The sequence below is a fragment of the Fukomys damarensis genome, unplaced genomic scaffold (assembly GCF_012274545.1).
Source record: "Fukomys damarensis isolate Sample0158 unplaced genomic scaffold, DMR_v1.0_HiC HiC_scaffold_13, whole genome shotgun sequence".
In the NCBI taxonomy this organism is placed as follows: domain Eukaryota; kingdom Metazoa; phylum Chordata; class Mammalia; order Rodentia; family Bathyergidae; genus Fukomys; species Fukomys damarensis.
Genome location: NW_022900925.1, coordinates 35,913,949 through 35,932,422, shown reverse-complemented (window position 1 = coordinate 35,932,422; position 18,474 = coordinate 35,913,949). Strand labels below are relative to the sequence as shown.

Below are 18,474 nucleotides of genomic sequence, written 5' to 3'. Positions count from 1 at the left end.
GCTGCCAGTGGGGCGGACCATTGGCAAGACTGGAAGGTCGTTTCCGGGCGGACGCGGGCAGCGGTCCCTCGTGGGTCGCAGGTGGCGTCGCTGGGGACGGAGCCGCGCTGTGCCTGCCGGGAGCTGCACGGGGTGGGGGGCGGGGGCTCCCCTAAAGCTTTGCACTAAGCAGGGCGCAGTCCAGGCCCCGCTCCCTAGCCTCCCGGGCAGCTGTTTGGAAATGCAGATTCAAGTGGTCTCTTGAATGTTGAGGGAGAAGGGACTGACACCTCATCCTTTTTAAAGACTCAGTTATGTCCTACCGCACCATGCCTGCAAACAGCTGTTTTGAAGGGACTGGGTTAAAACGTTAGGAACCCCATACAGCACTGGCCCTCAGGAGCCCAGGCTGCCTCCCGCAGCTCGTCAGGAACTCCTACTGGCCCGGGTGTCGCCAGGAGCCAGACTGAGGCCTGGGAGCGTGTGTGTGTGTGTGTGTGTGTGTGTGTGTGTGTGTGTGTGCGTGCGCGCGCGCGCGCGCGCGTCTAAGTGGCACCGGCACTAATGTCCCCCAAAGCCCCCGCCCCCTCCAGTCCTCCGAAGGTCCGGGAACCCTCAGGAGTACCAAGTGTCCCTCCTCCTGGGGCACAGCAAGCAGCTAGCTCTTGGGGGGGTTGGGCAGGGCCGTGCCACCACGTTTTCCACTCTGCTCCCGCTCTAGGGACTTTGGACCAGGACTGGGCTCACAGTAGGCTCCGCCCCCACCCTCCCCCGTGGCCCAGCAGGGCGAGGCCGTGCCCCGCCGGCCCCTGCTCTACTAAGGTCGGGGACTTCCAAGGACTGTTCAGGGAGAAGACAGGGAGATCCCCAGTCACAGGGAGGCCGTTGGCCCAGTTCTGCCGCAGGCTCTGCAACTTTCACCGAGCCTTCTGGGTAGATGGGCACTGAAGCAGCTTCCTTCCTAGGGCTGCTAGGGAGATAGGATAGCGTTAAAGATCACCACACCTGCCATACTTGCACTTGGGAGGCTGAGGCAGGAGGATGGCGGGAGTTCCAGACCAGCCTGGGCTACACAGGGAGACCTTCTCAAAAGACAAAGATCACACTTACAAAGGCTGCCTTGGGTGGCTGGACACGGAGCTCTACCCTGGGCCTTGCCCCATGGCAAGCTGTCCCAGGCCCTCTGTCACCTCACTTCTTAAAACACGCTGAGCTCCTGCTTCCTCCCTGCAGAGGCGCAGGGCCAGGACAGGTGCTAGGTAGCCTTGGACGGAAGAACTCAGCCTGCCACCTGTTGAGGGCACTGGCTGTGGGGCAGGCAGCTGCACAGCTAAGTGACAGAGACTGCGAGCTCGAGAGTCACCTCCACGCAGGGACAAGTGTCCAGAAGCAGCTCCTCCAGTGTCCCCAAGTGGACAGAATGCACCCCACAGCAACACCCAGAGCCACAAAGGACACCAAGTCTGCAGGTAAAAATTATACTTTTATTTGAGTCACCAGGAGAAAGATTCACTTGTGGTTCAAGTCAAGTGTTCAAAATCGTAACAGGCCCGAAAGGTCTGATTCGGAACGCAAGCCCACGAAGGAGGGGGTCAAACAGACCAGAAGGACGACGGCCCCCTAAAAAAGGGTGATCGGGAGCTTCACACACACAGAGACGGTGAAATGTTTGGACAGAGGTCAACCCCACAGGGTCGCTTGTTTCTTTTTAAATACAGCATCGTGGGGGGGGGTCTTTTTTTTTTCCAGCTATTAAACAAAATGGCCCAAAAGTGCATTATGTGAAAGTAAAAAGGCAGAAATGAAGCAATAAAAATAAAGGAGTCTTCCCTGGAGGGATATGAGGGGGGAATCGGGAAGCGGGGTTGAGGAGCTCACAGTTGTCACCCATGGGATTGGTCCCCAAAGTCATGGTCACATTCTAGCTCAGGCCTCTTCTGTCCTGGGAGCAGCCAGGTCTGCCCGACGGGAGGGTCTGTGCTGGGGTCCTGGCTCGGGGCACGGCCCTCTGGCCTCAGCACCAGTGTGGCAGGCCCTCCATTCGAAGGGGAATTTGGATGCTGCAGCCCCTCTGGTCCCTCAGGGAGAGGTGGCCCCTCCTCCCAGCCGCAGGTCTCCGAGGAAGGACACCCAGCCTCCGGTCCTCAGATCCACATTGTGCTTTGAACCAGCGCCTCCCGAGGGGCTCCTGAGGCAGCTCCCCCAGAGCCCCTTGCTCCCCTGAGGACACCACCCTCCCTCACCCGGGCTGGGGCCGGAGAGGAAAGGGGCCTGGTCAGGCAGGGGCACCGCCCGTCATATTCCCTCCAGCCCTCCTGGGGCGTCTTCCCACACCCTCAGATGGGGCTGGGGGGGCTCGGCAAGTGGGGGGCCTGGGTTGGATCCCCAGCACACAGGGCCAGCTGTGGTCTGACTCGGGACGGGGATGGGAGGAGACCCAGGGGAGGGACAGGAGATCAGAGATGAATGACGCCAGGCTGCGTTGGTCCGGGCCCAGGCTCAGAGGAGGAGCCTGGGCATAGCACCATCTTCCTGCCTCTCCCCGAAATCTGCTTCCATTTCCAGAGCCTTGGGCCCCACCTTGCTACACAGGAGGTTGCGGGGAGGGCTTGGTCCAAAGCACCGCCAGCATGGGTGACTCAGGTCCTTTGGGGGCCAGGAAGAGGACACTGTGGCCAGAATACCCTCCTCCCTGCTCAGGGCCCACACAGGGGCGCTGCTCACAGGCTGGGGGGAGGCAGCAGCGAGAACAGGGTCACAACGTGCTCCTGCAGTGGCCACACGCCCCGCCCCACCCCGACTCACTGGTCCGGGAGACACCAAGGTTCCTGCTGGCTCCAGGCCCACAAGGTGCACCCCGAGGAGTGGGGACAGGCAGAACAGCTCCCCCTGAAACCTACCCAGAACGCTTTGCCCATGCGCTCTCCCAGGGCAGCGAGCGAACTCGGGGAGAAGGCAGTGGACATATGGGGGCGCAGGTGCGCCCCCGAGAGCATTCTCCTCTCCTGTCACCCCGAGGTGGGCCCTGCCTGTCAGCAGCCCCGCTGTGAGCAGGGGACAGCCCACTCGGGGTCGCCCACAGGGCCTGGGGCGGGCAGGGGCAGGGGGCCCAGGGCAGGAGAGGCGGCCTTGGGCAGCGCGGTCTCAGCCCCGCTCTTCTATCCAGAGAAAACCGAGAAATCGGTTGAGGGGAAACTGGCCAGAGAGGGAGCCCGCGACAGTGACAGAACAGGGCTTCGGGGGGCCAAAGCGGCTGAGGGGTGGGGACACACAAGCTGTTGCAGGTCTTACAGGACAGACACGGAAGGGCGGACGGTGCCGGGCGGCAGGGGCTGGCGGCCCAGGCTCAGATGGCCTCCACGTAGTTGGCGGGCAGCATCCCCGTGTCGCCCGTGCGCTCCACGGTGCCGTACATCCAACCGTCGTCAATCTGCTGCACGTTGACGATGGTGTCCCCGTCCTGGAAGGAGACCTCGTCCTCGTCGGCAGCGCTGTAGTCATACACTGCGCGGTACCGCTTCTGGGGGGACAGGGGTGTCACGTGGGCCCGGTCCGGCTCCGCCTCTGAGGAACTCCAGAGCTGGCCGGGCGACCACAAGCTGAGAGGGGACAGGGCCACACTCCACTGCGAACCCTCACCTTCCGGAGAAAGTGTCGATCGTTTCACGGAGGACCTGGTATCCACTAAGCGTCAGAAGGGGGACAGACAGGGCCAGGGTAGGTTTAAATATCTGACATGTGCCGTTTGCTGCTAATGGGTTTATTACAAGCACCAGTATTTTCTTCCTTTTTGTTCCTTCTCAGACAGGATCTTGCTATGTAGCCCAGGCTGGCCTCAAACTCAGAGATCCTCCTGCCTCAGCCTCCCCAGTGCTGAAATTACAGGTAGTCACCACCACCCCCAGCACATGTCACAGGTGCCATTCTGTGCAAGAGGCATCAGAGAGCCAGAAAACAGAGAAACTTTAAGGTGGACAAAGTGAGCCGGCCATTGTGGCACATGCCTGTGATCCCAGCACTCAGGGAGGCTGAGGCAGGAGGGTCAAAAGTTTAAGCTTTGGCCGGGAGTGGTGGCGCACTCCTGTAATCCCAGTACTCAGGAGGCTGAGGCAGGAGGATCACTCTGAGTTTGAGACCAGCCTGGGCTACACAGTGAGCTCCAGGTCAGTCTCCATAGTGAGACCCTGTCTCAAAAAAACAAACAAAAAAAAAGTTCCAGCTTTGGCCTATGTCTCTTTGTCTTTTGGTATCAGAGATCGGACTTGGGACCTTGCGATTGTGAGGCAGGTGGTGGCAGTGCCACTGAGCTACATCCCCAGCCCTGAGACCTATCTCAAAGAAAATGGTTGGGGCTATCACTCCGTGCAAAGGCCCTGGGTTCCACTCTCAATACCAGGAAAGGGAAAAAAAGCTGAAAGAAGTGCTGAGGGCCTGTGTGCGCGTCAGTGTCAGAGCAGGGAGTGTCCCCCAAAACAGGACACAGCCCCGCCCACAGGGCCGCTTCCTCCAGCTTGTGGGGCCCTGACCTGCTCCACACACACGTGATGGGGCGCCAAGGGCTGGGTTCAGAGGCCGGGGACCCAGAACCCCTCACCACGCCCCCAGGGCCCCTACTCACCCCACCCCCACTGGGGGCGCTGCGCTGTATGGACCCAGGGGCGGCGGGCTCCTTGTAGCTGCTGTAGGCCTGCGCGACCTGCTGCGGCTGCTGGTAAACTGCACAGGGGAAGGACAGGTCAGAAAGGGCCCCCCACACCCACGCAGGACAGCTGGGTGGCCTCCCTTCAACCCCCTCCTGCACCCACACCCACCAGGGGCGCTGGACGGGGTGCGGTGGGGTTGTGGCTGCTGCTCCTGGGGCCGCCGGTAGCTGCTGCTGTCCTGGGCGTCCCTGCGGTCCGGCTCCACACCCTCACCGGCTCCGCTGGGGCCCATGCGGCTTTTCTCGAACTCCTCGTGGTACTTTATCTGCAGGGCAGGAGAGCCGGGTCAGGAAGGGTCCACAGCAAAGCAGCCAGCACCCTCCCGCTATCTCCCAAGACTCTGGGATGGAGAAGTCCCAGGCCAACCTGAATAGCAGAACAGGACACTGCCCTTCACCCCACCCTACCCCCTCCGCCACATAATCCTAACACTCTGGGAGGCCGAGGCAGGAGGATTGCAAGTCTTAGTCCAGCCCTGGCAACTTAGTGAGACACTGCCTGGAAATAAAAAATGGGCTGTGGTGTCATTAAGTGCAAAGGGCCTGGGTTCTATCCCCAGTACTGCAAAACAAAATACAGGCGTTGTGGGAGGGATGCCAGCCACCACAGGGCCACAGTAAGCTGTCATCTGCATGTGCCTGTGCCAGGGACCGGGGCATCCCTGCTTCCTCCCCTACCACCCCTCAGTGGCTCCGGCTCCCGTGTGTCGAGCTTTTCCTGGAAGCCATGCTTGTGCTGGGCATGTGTGTCACAGGCGGCTCTCAGAACCTGCCTGGCGCCTGACCCCTGCCTGCCAGAAGAGGTGACAGCAGGCTCCTTTGTTCTCGGATTTGTCTTGAGTCAGGGTCTCTCGTGTACGCAGCCCAGGCCGGCCTTGAACTCAATGCAGCGATCCTCCTGCCTCAGCCTCCCCAGTGCTAGGATGACAGGCCTGCACAGCCCCACTTGGCGATGACTGTACACGCCTGCTAGTGACCTCCGTGTTTGTGCAAGCCTCCCCAGTCATGTGTGACATAAGTGACACAAATGTCGCCTTGCACACCCAGAAGTACGTCACGGGGCACACACACAACAGCCACACAAGCACGAGACAGACAAGACGCAGGAGCACCGGGGTTTCTGTCCTGCAGCCTCAAGGGACAAACGTCCCACTGCACCCCAAGGCCCACAGGGGAACCGGGCTGGGAGGGAACCACCCAGCTGGGGAGGAAGTGGACAGAGGGACAGGCTGACCGGTTCAGCGCCACCCTGGGGCACGAGAAGGAGGCAGCCCCTGCCCTGCCATATGCCAGCAGGCTCAGCCTCGGCTCCCCAGGACCCCGCCCACCCTGTTCTGGCCTGGAGCATACGGCACAGGGGATGGGGCAGGGCCTGCTGCCTCCTGGAGTAACGGAAGGGACAAGGAGGACATGGGGCTATGACCGGCAGGCGACAGGCCAAGAGCGTGTCCCCTGGGGCACGGGTCAGCCCAGCCTCCTGTCCCTGGCCCTGCCCTGGGTGGAACTCCGCAGCCAAAAGGGGCAAAGCAGGAGCAACACACCCCATGGACACAGCCCTGAACAGGAGGAACCCACAGGATGGCGGCCCCTCTCGGAAGGTGTCACAGGCAGGCAGAGGCGACTGTCCCAGCCCACTCTTTCCCTCTGCTGTCCCAGAGATGCACAAGGTTGCCTTCGGTAGCAGGGATGGGAAAGGTCTCTGGTCTTGTTTACTCTGTCAGTGAAAACACCAAGCCCAAGAGAGATGGGAGGGCGGAACAGCATGGCAGCGGCGCGGGGACTTTGGCCCCCAGGAGGTGGCCAGCAGGGGAGCCACACGGAGCCTGAGTGGCCAGGGGCCCAGGCCCAGCTGTCCCCCTCGTGCCCTGCAGACCACCCCTGGCCGGGGCCGCCTGTGCCTCATGCCTGGTCCCTTGCTCCTGGGCCTCGGGAGAGGGCCTTTCCCCTCCAGGACTCAGGGGCCCCATGAGCCACCTGCTCCCGTGACCCCGCCGTGCACCGGGTGGCCCTGGAAAGTTTGGATGTGCGCAGGCCCGCGGGGCTGGCTGCCGGAGTCCTCAGTGGTAGGGGTTCGCCTAGCCCGAGCTGTAAACACTGTGAAAAAGTCACTACAGGAGCCGAGTGTGGCAGACACACCCACCACCCCAGCGCTCAGCCGGCTGGGGCGGGAGGATCGCTGTGAGTTCGAGGCCAGCCTGGGCTACACAGTGAAACGGTCTCAAAAATCAAAAAACCACAACAAAAAAAGGCAAAGGCAGTTCCCAGAGTCCACCGGCCCAGAGCTCTGATCTCCCGGGAGCCCCGCCCGGGGTCGCCAGGGCCCAAGCCCTGTGTCCTGGCCTGGTGTCCGTGGGAGAAGCCGAGTTCCAATGGGGTTTCAGCGACCTTCCCCGGACTCTGGCGTGACGCTGATGTTCCCTTGCCGAAGCCCCCGCTGCCTGACTGTGGTGGAAAGAGCCTGGCTCACCACACACTGCAGCCCACAGGACTCCACGGGACACGGCCCGAGGGGGCAGCGCCTGGCCAGGAGAGGAACAGGCCACTCACTGTGTGGGCCATGCAGATTCTCGTAAAACTCCCCACGCGCCGAGCTCCATCTTGTGCTCCTACATGAATTCCTCCTCCCCTTCCTCAGCAAGCCCGAGAGAAGCACAACCATTTTACAGATGACGAAACTGAGGCTAGAGAGGTAGGGAAGCCTCGGAGTAGGTCAGGATGTACTTCCAGCGCCAGCTTTAGTTCTCAGCCACCCCATGATACTGCCCTGTGAGAGATCCACAGTCCATTATCTTTTTGTTTTTGTTTTTGTTTTTGAGACAGGGTCTCACTATGTAGTTGAGACTGACCTGGAACTCACTGTGTAGCCCAGGCTGGTCTTGAACTCATAACGATCCTCCTGCCTCAGCCTCCCAAGTGGTAGGATTACAGGTGTGCGCCACCAGACACGGCTACAGTCCATTATTTTTAAAACACATAAATCTGGGCTGACTTCATTAGTAGGTTTTTTAAAAATCCAAACATCTGTCCGCAACATAATCAATAGACTGCAGCCTAATTGCACTGTGGAATATTATACAGCGTTGTAAAAGCATAAGCGATCCCTACACTGACACATACAGGTGAATCTTTCCCCCCACCCTTTTTGGCAGGGCTGGAGATGGAACTCAGGGTTTTGTACCTGCTAAGCGAGCGCTCTACACTGAGTTACAGCCCTGACATACAAGGGAATCTCTTAGCCCAAGGTGACACAAAAGAACCAAACCACAAAATATTAATAGCATATTTTCAAAATCAGATCATTTGGGAGTGCACATTGCTATGTCAGAGGCACAGGGAACTGTGCAGGCTCCAAAAGGAATGAGAAGATTCCCAGCAGGTCTGCTCAGGACCACCCGATACCAGCAGGAAACTTGAGCCCACTAACCAGTGTGCAGGGAAGGGCCACTGCAGCCTTCCTTTTTTTTGTGTGTGTGTGGTCCTGGAGATTGGGGCACAGAGCCTCAGAAGTGCTCGGTCTCCCACTGAGCCTTATCCCAAACCCCTTATTCTTAGTAGTGGTATTAGTAGTAGCAGTAGCAGTATTGGGGCTTTTTTGTGAGGCACGGTCTTGCTATGCAGTTCAGGCTAGCCCAGGTTGGCCTCAAACTCACAACAGTCCTCCTGCTTCAGCCTCCCGAGTGCTGGGATTACAGGGGTGTACCTGCACCACCACCATCACCACCACCTCAATCGGCCTGTGTTTGGTTTTTCCAGAGAGGGACTCACTATGTAGCCCAGGCTGCCCTGGAATGCCTGGAGATCCTCCTGCCTCAGCCTCCTAAGTGCTGGGATTATAGGTATGTACCACCATGCCCAGCTTCAGCCAGTTCTGAGTGTGGTTGGGGATCCCTCGGGACCTGGGGACATGGCCAGCTGGGGAGCTCTGCCTGGGGATGGGGATGGCACAGTTTTGTGAAGTGACAGCGCCCATGGGTCCCTGGCTGCTGCCCGGCCCTGGCAGAGCCTGGCCGGGAGTTCACCTGGCCCAGAGTTCACTGCGCACTGAGGCACGGTCTCAGTGCCCACCCGGGGCCGGCCTGCGCCACCCGCCACAGTGTTCATCTCATCCCTGCTGTCACTCTGGGCCACAGTGCGTTTTGCTGCTCGGATGCCAAAGACGGGACAGAGAGCTCCTGGGGCTGGAGGTCCCCAGCAGCCAACCAAGAAGGGCGGCGTCCTCTGCCTTGAGCCCCTCGGGCGGGCGTGAACACACATCCCCAACGCCTCCTGCCTTCCGCAGCACCAGGCTCGAAGCCACCCTGGCCCCTCAGGCCACCGTTGCGTCCATCGGACCGCGTCCTCCGTGGACGCACAGGCATCCCCGAGCCGCAGCACTGCACCCTGTGCCGTGCTGTCCCTGAAGGTGGCGACCCCATCCACCGCCACCCATACAGGAGGGCCGGGAGCAGGGCCTCAGAGAAGCCCCTGGGTTTTGCACCGGAAGGAAGAGGGCGGCCGGGCGGAAATGCCGCGATGTCAGCACAAGCGGGGACTGTGCCCCAGCACCCCAAGGACCAAGGGCTGCAGGGCCAGGGACGGCCTCACCCACACACCCCGCAGCCCCCACCCTTCCCTCCCCTCCACCAGCCGGGGGGCAGCAGGTCGGGAGCTCACGTTGCTGATCTGGTCCTGGGTCTTCTTGATTCTCTGGAGCTCGGGGGTGTCCGCCACCACACTGAACCCTTTGCCCTTGTTCTTCTCAAACTCCTCCTTGTAGCGCACCTGGAGCGGGAGGAGGGACAGGGTCAGCGGGGAGCGGAGAGGAGAGGCCCCTGGCAGCAGGTAACAATCCTAGGCGGAAATGCCCAGTACCGCCAGACAATGTGGGACATAAATGTAATTCCAGCCCTCAGGAGGCTGAGGCAGGAGGATGGCTTTGAATTCCAGGTCAGTCTGGGCTACTCAGTGAGATTCTGACTCAAAACAACAAACCCATTCACACTCACCCAGCAGCCACGTGCTCCCCGGAGTGATGTCATTTGTATGCACACGTGCACGCACACACACACACACACACACACACACACACACACACACACACAATCAGCCCCATTTCACACACAAGGAAACAGAGCCACCCGGAGGCCACATGTCCTGGCAGCTGCTGTTAGAGGCTCCGTTTGCCCACTGCCTGGGGTTTCCAGGGAGTGGCTGAGACGGGCTGTGCCAAAGGACAACCGTGGTGCCCGGAAAGGCGGCGCGACACAGCTGCGGCAAAGCCAATCAATGAGCCTTTGACGTCCTGGCTTCCTGGATCCACAGCCAGGGGAGGGAGAGAGGGGCCGAGACAGGGCCCCGAAATCCCAGTTTTCCTCGCTTCCTGAGCTTCTCTGCCCCTCGGTAGCCGTCTGCTCCACTCTACAGCTGCCTGCACTTCCTCCCGGGGCTGCTGTCCCCAAGCGAAGCGGGTCAGCCCAGGACAGTCGGCTGGGGAGCCCGGGAGGACAGCGCAGGAGGCACCCAGGCCAGGCTCTTCCACCCCAGCCACCCCTGTCAGGGCCGCAGCCAGCTTCCCTCCAGAGGGAAGAGAAAGGCCTAAACCGGGCACGGTGCATGGGCTGCAGTCCCAGCTACTCAGGTAGCTGAGGCGGGAGGATTGCAGATTTAAGCCCAGCCTGGGCAAGTTCCTGTCTCAAAAAACAAAACAAAACAAAAAAAACACCCCAAAACAGAAGTCACCTGGACTGGAAGAGTAGCTCAGCTCCCGTCACACCTGAAGGCTGAGCGAGCTGGGACAGGGACCCCTCAGTCGGGCGCTTGCGGGTCACCCTGGACCACAGTCTTAACCTCTCAAGGCTCAGCGCCCCCTTCTGGACAGTGGGGATCCAGGACCAGACACAGGCTGGGCTCCGACCACACCCGCGGGAAGGCTGTGAAAGCGCCGCTCCCTCCCGCTTCCTGGCTTCACAAGGGTCAGGCCCTCTCCTGGGGGAACCATTGCCATGGGAACATGGAGTGACATCAGCGGGTTCCCAGGCCCTGGAGCTGCCTCCCCTCCTTGCCAGGATGGGGAAATCATTTCACTCCCAATGCAAGAGGCTGTGAGGGTGGGGTCACTTTGGTGTGTGTGACCCCAGCCAGCCAGCTCCCCTTCTCCAGGTGGCCTAAGGGGACCGGCCAGGTGCTCTCTAAAAGCTTCCCACTCTAAAGTGGGCGTGGTGGCGCACACCTGTAATCCCAGCACTCGGGAGGCTGAGGCAGGAGGATCACTGTGAGTTCGAGACCAGCCTGGGCTACATAGTGAGTTCCAGGTCAGTCTCAACTACATAGCGAGACCCTGTCTGAAAACACACACACATAAAAAAAGAGAGAGAGAATCTCAGTGACTTCAAGTTCAAGGCCAGCCTGGATTATGTAGCTGGCCACTGTCTCAAAACAAAACAGGCCTCTGGCTCCAAAGCTGGAGACCATTCCTCATCACCCACGGGCCTTTGTCAGAGAATCAGGGCAGGGAAGATTCGAAGGGATTTCAGTGCTGCAAGGGATGGGAGAAGGCCAGGGAAGACCCGAGCCCCTTCACCAGGTCCCCATTGCCCATGCAGGACACTGCCGACCCACTGTCGGGCAGCTCACCGGAGCGGTGTGAGGTGGCTCTGGAAGGGACCCGCCTGAGGTCACCCCACAGATGTCCGTGGATGAGTGCCACTCAGCACTTTGGCTGGAAGACTCCACCCCAAGTTGCTGCAGGCCTCCCACCCTGGAAACTCCCACGACAGGGCTGGCCTGACGCCTGGGGCTCTGGACGTCCAGGGCCTTGGCTATTCAGCCCTGCTTTCTGTCTGTAGGTCCTGACTTCCTGCAGCTCTGTCCTGTTCACCGGTTAGCCAGCAAACACACGGACAGTGGGGTTTGGAAAAACGACTGGTGTCATGATCCAAGCATTTAAAAATATCATTCAGGGGCCGGGGATTTAGCTCAGTGGTGCGGCCGCCGGCCTCACAAGCGCAAGGTCCTGAGTCCCACCTCCAGTACCAAGGAAAAAATAAAAATAAAAAGATCATGCCATGGGCTGAGCATTTAACTCCATGGTACCATGCTTGCCTGGTAAGCAAAAGGTCCTGAGTTTGAAATCTAGTGCCAAAAAATAAAGATCATGCCGGGGGGTTGGGGTAGATGCCCCCTGTCTAGAAGATTAAAATGAAGATGAAGAAAAGATCATGATTAAAAAAAAAAAAAAAAAGACGGATCAGGGATTTGGCTTAGTGGTTCCACCACCTGCCTCCCTCCCAAACCCAAGGACCTGAGTTTGATCCCCAATACCCAACCCCCTCCAAAGGTATTGAACACTGGGCACAGTAGTGCACGCCTATAATCCTAGCACTCGGGAGGCTGAGGCAGGAGGATCACCATAAGTTTGAGAACAGCCTGAACTACTTGTAAGGCCTTGTCTCAAAAAGACAAAAGTATTGAACAAAATATATCAACAACCATTCCCAGTAAGTGTCTCTACTACAACCATTCCCAGTAAGTGTCTCTACTACGTGCCAAACCCATACTGTGTAACTCCTCCCCTTCTAAACAAAGGGAAAAGGTTTTTTTGGTTTGTTTTTTTGGTACTAGGGATTGAACTCAGGTCCTTGGGTTTGCGAGGCAGGCAGCGGAACCACTGAGCTGAATCCCCGGCCCAGGGAAAAGGTTTTTAAATTAGCCTGGCACAGATGGGGAGGAGGGCTAATGAGAAAGGCCAGGCTGGAAGCAGGGGTCAACGGACTCTATGTCCACTTCCTGTTCCTTTCAGACAGTAAAAGGGACATTTATCAGTGCTGGTTCACGACAGGAGAATGAGGTGTCCCCCAATTCCTGAAATCCACAGGGCAGTAACCCCACTTCACACGCAAAAGCACCCAGCACAGAAGGGTCCCAGGCCGAGGCCCCGTAGCCGGGTGACGTTCACTGGAGGTGCTGCCTGCCTGCCTCACGGCTTCTCCCAGAGCAGCAGGAGACGCAATAAAGAAGAAATGAAAGAGACCGTCCTGCTACTTCTGCCTGGGCCAGCTCAGTGCCCTCAAACCCCAGGGCTGCCTCCCCCACCCAGCCTGGTGTGTGGGGGGGGTCACAGAGCTTCGGCAGGACGGTGCCACGGTGTCCTCCCCTGCAGGGGAAACCACAGGTGCGCCAGACACCTAAAGTGCCACTTGGGGGACCAATATAGCGACAGGAAGACAAACGAAGCAGAAATAGCACCGGGAGCTCCCGGGCTGCAGGCTGCAGTGGGCCGGCGGGCAGCTCCCACTTCCTCCTCGCCCCCACGCAGGGCCACAGGAACCAGGCTGTGGCCCGCAGCCTCAGCAGCCAGGGTGGCAGGGCTGGAAGCCAGGAGGAGCAAGAATGTCTGGCAGAGGCAGGAGAGGCCCTTCCCTGGCTCCTTCCTGCCGTCAGAACCAACCAGGCTCCAAACGCAGTTCCTAGGCCACACCTGAAGCCCCACGCAGCCTGGGAATCTGCATCCCACAATCCCTGGGACCTGCTGGTGCCTGCATGGGGCTCATGGATGTCCCCAGCAGCCAGCGAGGAGCACAGCAAGCAGCCACGCCAGCTGCGCTCGAAACCCTGGGCCTGGGCAGCAAGAGGTTTCCACACTCAGGGGCCCCACCTGTGCCATGGGACGGGTGCCCCCTCCCCAGGTGGCTGTGAAGGGTTAGCGAGGCCCGGGATGCCCATGTGCGCAGGTGCAGCCTGGCCTCTTGACCCCCACAGCCCTGTTCCCTGCAGGGACCCAGGTGAGCGGCAGGCCAGGCCCAGGGGGCAGAGAAGCCTCCCACCAGGGCACCGCAGCTGGGACAGAGACCAGGCCCAGTCCTGGCCCTCAGTGCACCACCAAGCAAAACTGCAGTCCGAGACCCGGGACTCTGAGGGAACAGATCTCCCACTCTAACCCCAGTTAAGAGACTGAACCCCGATCTTTCACACTAAGCTACACCCCCAGCCCTTATTTTTCCTCATTTTGTTTTGAGACAGGGTCTCACTTTGTAGTCAGGCTGTCCTTGAATTCACAGCGATCCTCCTGCCTCAGCCACCCGAGTGCTGGGATCACAGATGTGCACCACCACATCCAGCTTTTATTTTTATTTTAAGACAGGGTCTCACTGGGCTGAGGATTTAGCTCAGTGGTTCTGCCACCTGCCTCAAAAGCACGAGAACCCAAGGTCAATCCCTAGTACCCCCCCAAAAAAAGGACAGGGTCTCACTAACTAGCTAAGTCATTAACTTGCTCAGGCTAGGCTGGAATTTGAGATCCTCCTGCCTCAGCCTCCGAGTGCTGGGATGACAGGCATATGCCACCACGCCCAGCCACACCAATGGCTTCTTGCTCTGTGTCCCCTACCCAGAGTGTACCTCTCCCCTACACTGCAGGGCTCAGGAAAGCCATAGCCCTTCACACCTGCCCTCCAGGGATGGAAAAGGTTTGGGATCACTGCCTGAGGAGGCTGTGCAGCCTCAAACTGCAGAGAGCTCCCTAAACCCAGCTCTGTGACTGGGCTGGGTGTAGGTGGAGCTGCTTCCTGGAGGAGGCGGGCTTTTGGGGGGGCCTGGGACGGCCCAGTCAATCAGACACTTACCTCTCCAGGAAGCAGGGCCTGGCTCTGGCCCAACTAAAGTCAGGAAGTGCGAAGCAACCGCTGGGGGCAGGGACGGAGCAGGATTGCAGCTTGTTGGCCGCAGATCCGCCCGCAGGGGAAGGAGTCCAGGCCAGGCCAGGCCCGCTGCCACCACCCACCCACACGCCCACCTGCCCTACCTGGCTCTGAAGCTCACTCTGCTGCTTGAGGCGAAGATTTTCCGGGGTGTCGGCCACCATGGTGAAGGACTGCTTAGGGTAGTGTCTGCGGGACAGAACGGGGGCGTCACTCATAGCAACCCTTTCTCCTCGCCTGGGCACCCCCTTGCCAGCCCAGGACCTGTGGCCACCGCTGTCCCTGAGCACAGGACAGTGCTTCTCAGACTCAGCCTGGGTCACAAACCAGCGGCTGTTCCTCAGCCCCAGGACGGTCTCACCAGGATGGGGAGGGCGTGGGGTCTGAAAAAGACCAGGAGCAGAAGCCAGGGGGCGTCTCAGTCATCCTGGGAGCCGACAGGGTTTGTGCAGTGCTGGGAATCGAACTCAGGGTCCCAGAGGGCTTGAGGCCAACACGACCCCTGAGCCATACCCCACGGCCCGGCTAACTAGAGGGTGGGGAGCAAAAGCAGCGTACCCAGCCGGCAGGGCCCCAGGACACCCTCACGTCCCACCTCTGGGGTCCCAATCTTGTCTCCCTGCCACTCTCCAAGGTGGGACACAGCTCTGGTCTCTGTGCACGGATCTATCCCAGTGCTCACACGAGGCACTGGAGCTGGGCCAGGACCAGAACCTGTAGCTCTATGTGCCCCACCCCCCGCCCAGGTCACTGTGAGGTCCTGCAGCAAAATGGGCTCCACTGGCACAGGAACAGCGGCGGCTGCGTGGGCCCAACTATTTCAGGGACCGGAGGGCGGCTCCTCCACGCCAGGACCCAGGTCTGGTCGCCTTTAACTCTGGGTGAGCATGTCCACCGCACCGTGACCACCGCAGACCCCAGGGGCAGGACGCAGGGTGGGCAGCCCGGCCAACGGGGCCATGGCTAGAAAGGCAGAGTGGGGGGGCCTGGTAAGTCCTCTTCTGCTCCGGGCCTGTCTGGTGAGGCTGGCCACCCACGCCAGCCCCGTGGGCAGTGAAGGAAGGAGAGAGGCAAACACAGGTGCCTGCAACAGAAACAGCCCACAGATGAAGGCAGGGGAAGGCGGGGTCCGCCCCAGGCCTGGCCCTGGTCCATGCAGCCAGGGCCACCCACAGCTCAGAAGCGCGTTCACCGGGGCACTCAGGGGAAGGGGGAGCTGGGCAGACAGCAGTGAGATCCCAGCAGAATGGCCGGCCCTGAGCTCCTGGGGGGACGGTGAGGGCAGCATTTGTAAGTACGGACGCACAGGGCCAGGCGTGCCAGGTCAGTTCTGAGGATGAGGCGGCGTCAGGAGGGACAGGGCAAAGGGGGTACCAAGCACAGGTCTGGGGGCCGCTGCAAACCCTGGGTTCTGCATTTGCAAGAAGGCACAGGGTTAAATCAGGCCACCTGTTCCGGTGGCCCAAGGACAGCCAGACACGAGCTCACCCCGTACCCTGCCCTCTCCCCAGAGCCGCAGCTCCCGCCCCCCTGTGCCACCCCCATGCCAGGGGCTTACACACGTGCGCCCTCCCACAGTGGGCATCTGCGGGACACAGGGCAGCTGTGTTACGCTGTCACGCACGCCCCACACCCAGGCCATGTCCCTCCCTTGTCATGTGGCTCAGGATGGAGTCAAGGGTGCTCTGTCCTCTCTCAGGGGCCCCGTTATCCCCAATCTCCGCCCTCCAGAGCCCAAACACTAATCCATCAAAAAGTACACGGGTGGGTGAGCCAGCCGAGACTTTAACTCAGTTTAATTTGGCAGGGGCTTTGAGGATTTTAATCTGGCAGCAGATTAACTAAATTAAAGAGAAGCTCTGGGGCTTCCGACCTCCTCCTGCACAGGGCCACTTCCCCCGCCGCAGCCCGCAGCCCCCAGCAGCCCCCAGCCCCCGTGAGACAACCAGCGGCTCCCTCCCCTGCTCACTGGCTCCAGGTTCCCATGGCAACCGCATCCTAGGCTCCAGGCAAGGAGAGCACAGGCAGAGCAAGGGGTCTGCGGTGTATGGGGGCAGGGAAGGGCCGCAGACAGCACGGGCGTCCTCCACCAGGGAGAGGCCCACGACACGGAGGCCACACCAGGAGGCTTCGCAGGCGCCGGTCACAATGAGGTGAGGAGGACAGGCGCCGCCTGTCCCCTCCCCCGCCACCCCTTACCCTGATTCCGGGAGGGACGGAGGGGGTGTGTGCCTGTGTGGTGCGTGTGTGCGTGCTCATGTGCACAAGCACACACATGGACTCTAAGACACAGGGACACCATCCCAGCTGGAACCCAGCCCAACAGACAGGACAGAGTGAGAGGCGGTAGGGCAGAGGCCAGAGCACAGAGCTCTTTCCCAGGCCAGTCCAGGCCCCACTCCACTCCCCCGGCTGCCAGGAGCTTGAGGGAACAGCTTGCTAGGACAGGATGCCCGGAGACAGGGGAAGGGCACAACCAGAAAGTCTGCTGACCTGGAAGAAAGGGTGCGGGCAACAGCCTGGCCTTCAGGACATGGCACATCGTAGCCCTGTCCTATGTCCCATGCACCCCACCCTGAAATTCACTGCTGGACTTCTGTATTACAGGCCAAGTGTGCTGATGCACCTGTCATCCCAGCACCGGGGAGTCTGAGGCAGGAGGATTGCTGAGAGCTCAAGGACAACCTGGGCCACTCAGTGAGACCCTGTCTCAAACTCATCAACAACAAAATTCTAAAAGTAGGGGTCTTCTGGGGACGGACAGTGACCTGTGAGGGCAGACAGGCAGCCTACGTCCCAGGAGAGGGGCCCTTCCTGCTCCAAAGGCCTCAAGGGCAGGGAGGAGCTGAGAAGAGATAAGGACTCTGAGGTGGCAGGGAAGGAGTCTCCCCCTGCCATCAGCTCCACTCCAGAGGCAGAACAAGGGTAGAGCACAGGCCTGACACTCACCTCAGCCCTTCCAGGTCCGGACCCCTTCAAAAACCACAGCTTTAGCGGGCCGTGGTGTCGCACGCCTATAATCCCAGCACTCAGGAGGCTGAGGCAGGAGGATCCATGTGAGTTCGAGACCAGCCTGGGCTACATAGAAGTTCCAGGTCAGTCTCAACTACATAGTGAGACCCTGTCTCAAAAACAAACAACAACACAGCTTTGTGTTCAAGGAGCAACAAAAATACATGGACAAAAGTAACAAGGAACTTAAGGTTTTACCAAATAGGAAAACAACAACAACAAACACCATAAAAACAGCCCTGACATCCTGCCTCGGGTCAGAGCTGTGGATTCCAAAGTCCCTGCTAGGAGCCCACTTTCTCAGCCTCCTCTCCCCTTCTGTTCCCCAGGCCCAGGGGCACAGCTGGGGACAGGAAACAAGAAGGCTCTGTCTGACCAGAGGGGGAAACAGACAAAAATCAGAAAGATCAAGGGCAGACTGGAAGAAGAACTTCCCAGCCCTCAGGGACTGCAGAGCTAAACACAAATGAAAAAGAAAACATTACAGCAGAGCTGAGCCTGGTACACTCCCTAGCACTCTGGAGGCTGAGGCGCGCGGGGTGGGAGGTGGGGGGCGCAGGGAATACAAGGCCAGGCTGGGCTACACAGGAATCCAGCAACACAGACTGTACCCTACTCCCCTCAGGCCTCAAGGAGGGGGCAGGAGCACAGTCCCCAGCCCCCCAGGATTAGGGAGGGACATCGCATCCTCCCAGCCCCTCACCCCACACCTCTTGCAAACTGCTGGGCGAACCCTGACATCTACAGTGGATGACAAAGGAAGAGGTGCAATGGTCCCAGTCAACACCAGGCCCTTGGCACCCCAAAGGCTGGTTCCCTGCCCACAGCCACGCCCAGGGGCTGGGATTCTTTCGCAAGACCAGGAAGCAGGTACCTCCTGGGGCCAGGAGTTGGTGAATCCAGTTTACAAAACAAATCAGCAAGGGCACCAGTGCTCCTCCAGCCAGAAGGGCAAGCTCACCCCACCCACCTGGAAGTCAGGAGGTACGGAAGCCACCCTCTGCTCCAGTCACTTTCCAGTGTCAGCCTGGCACCCAGTACCCTGGTAAAGCGCCATTAGATACCAACCACCTGCACCTGTGGGGCCTGCAGAGGGACAGGGGTGCC

At 59.9% G+C, this 18,474-nt stretch overlaps 1 protein-coding gene across 3 annotated transcripts in view; it reads right to left on the bottom strand.

Annotated features, from left to right (window-relative positions):
• Nucleotides 1-1,443: 1,443 nt before the first annotated feature.
• Nucleotides 1,444-18,474, bottom strand: part of Lasp1 (LIM and SH3 protein 1) — a 24,443-nt gene continuing 7,412 nt past the window's right edge. For all 3 annotated transcript variants that reach the window (XM_010620066.1, XM_033763015.1, XM_010620067.1), the window contains 5 exons: nucleotides 14,460-14,544; nucleotides 9,335-9,442; nucleotides 4,791-4,947; nucleotides 4,598-4,695; nucleotides 1,444-3,499 (listed from right to left, as the gene is read on the bottom strand). In XM_010620066.1, the coding sequence (XP_010618368.1) occupies nucleotides 3,326-3,499; nucleotides 4,598-4,695; nucleotides 4,791-4,947; nucleotides 9,335-9,442; nucleotides 14,460-14,544 (622 nt within the window). In that variant the 3' untranslated portion in view covers nucleotides 1,444-3,325. The remainder of the gene's footprint in view (nucleotides 3,500-4,597; nucleotides 4,696-4,790; nucleotides 4,948-9,334; nucleotides 9,443-14,459; nucleotides 14,545-18,474) is intronic.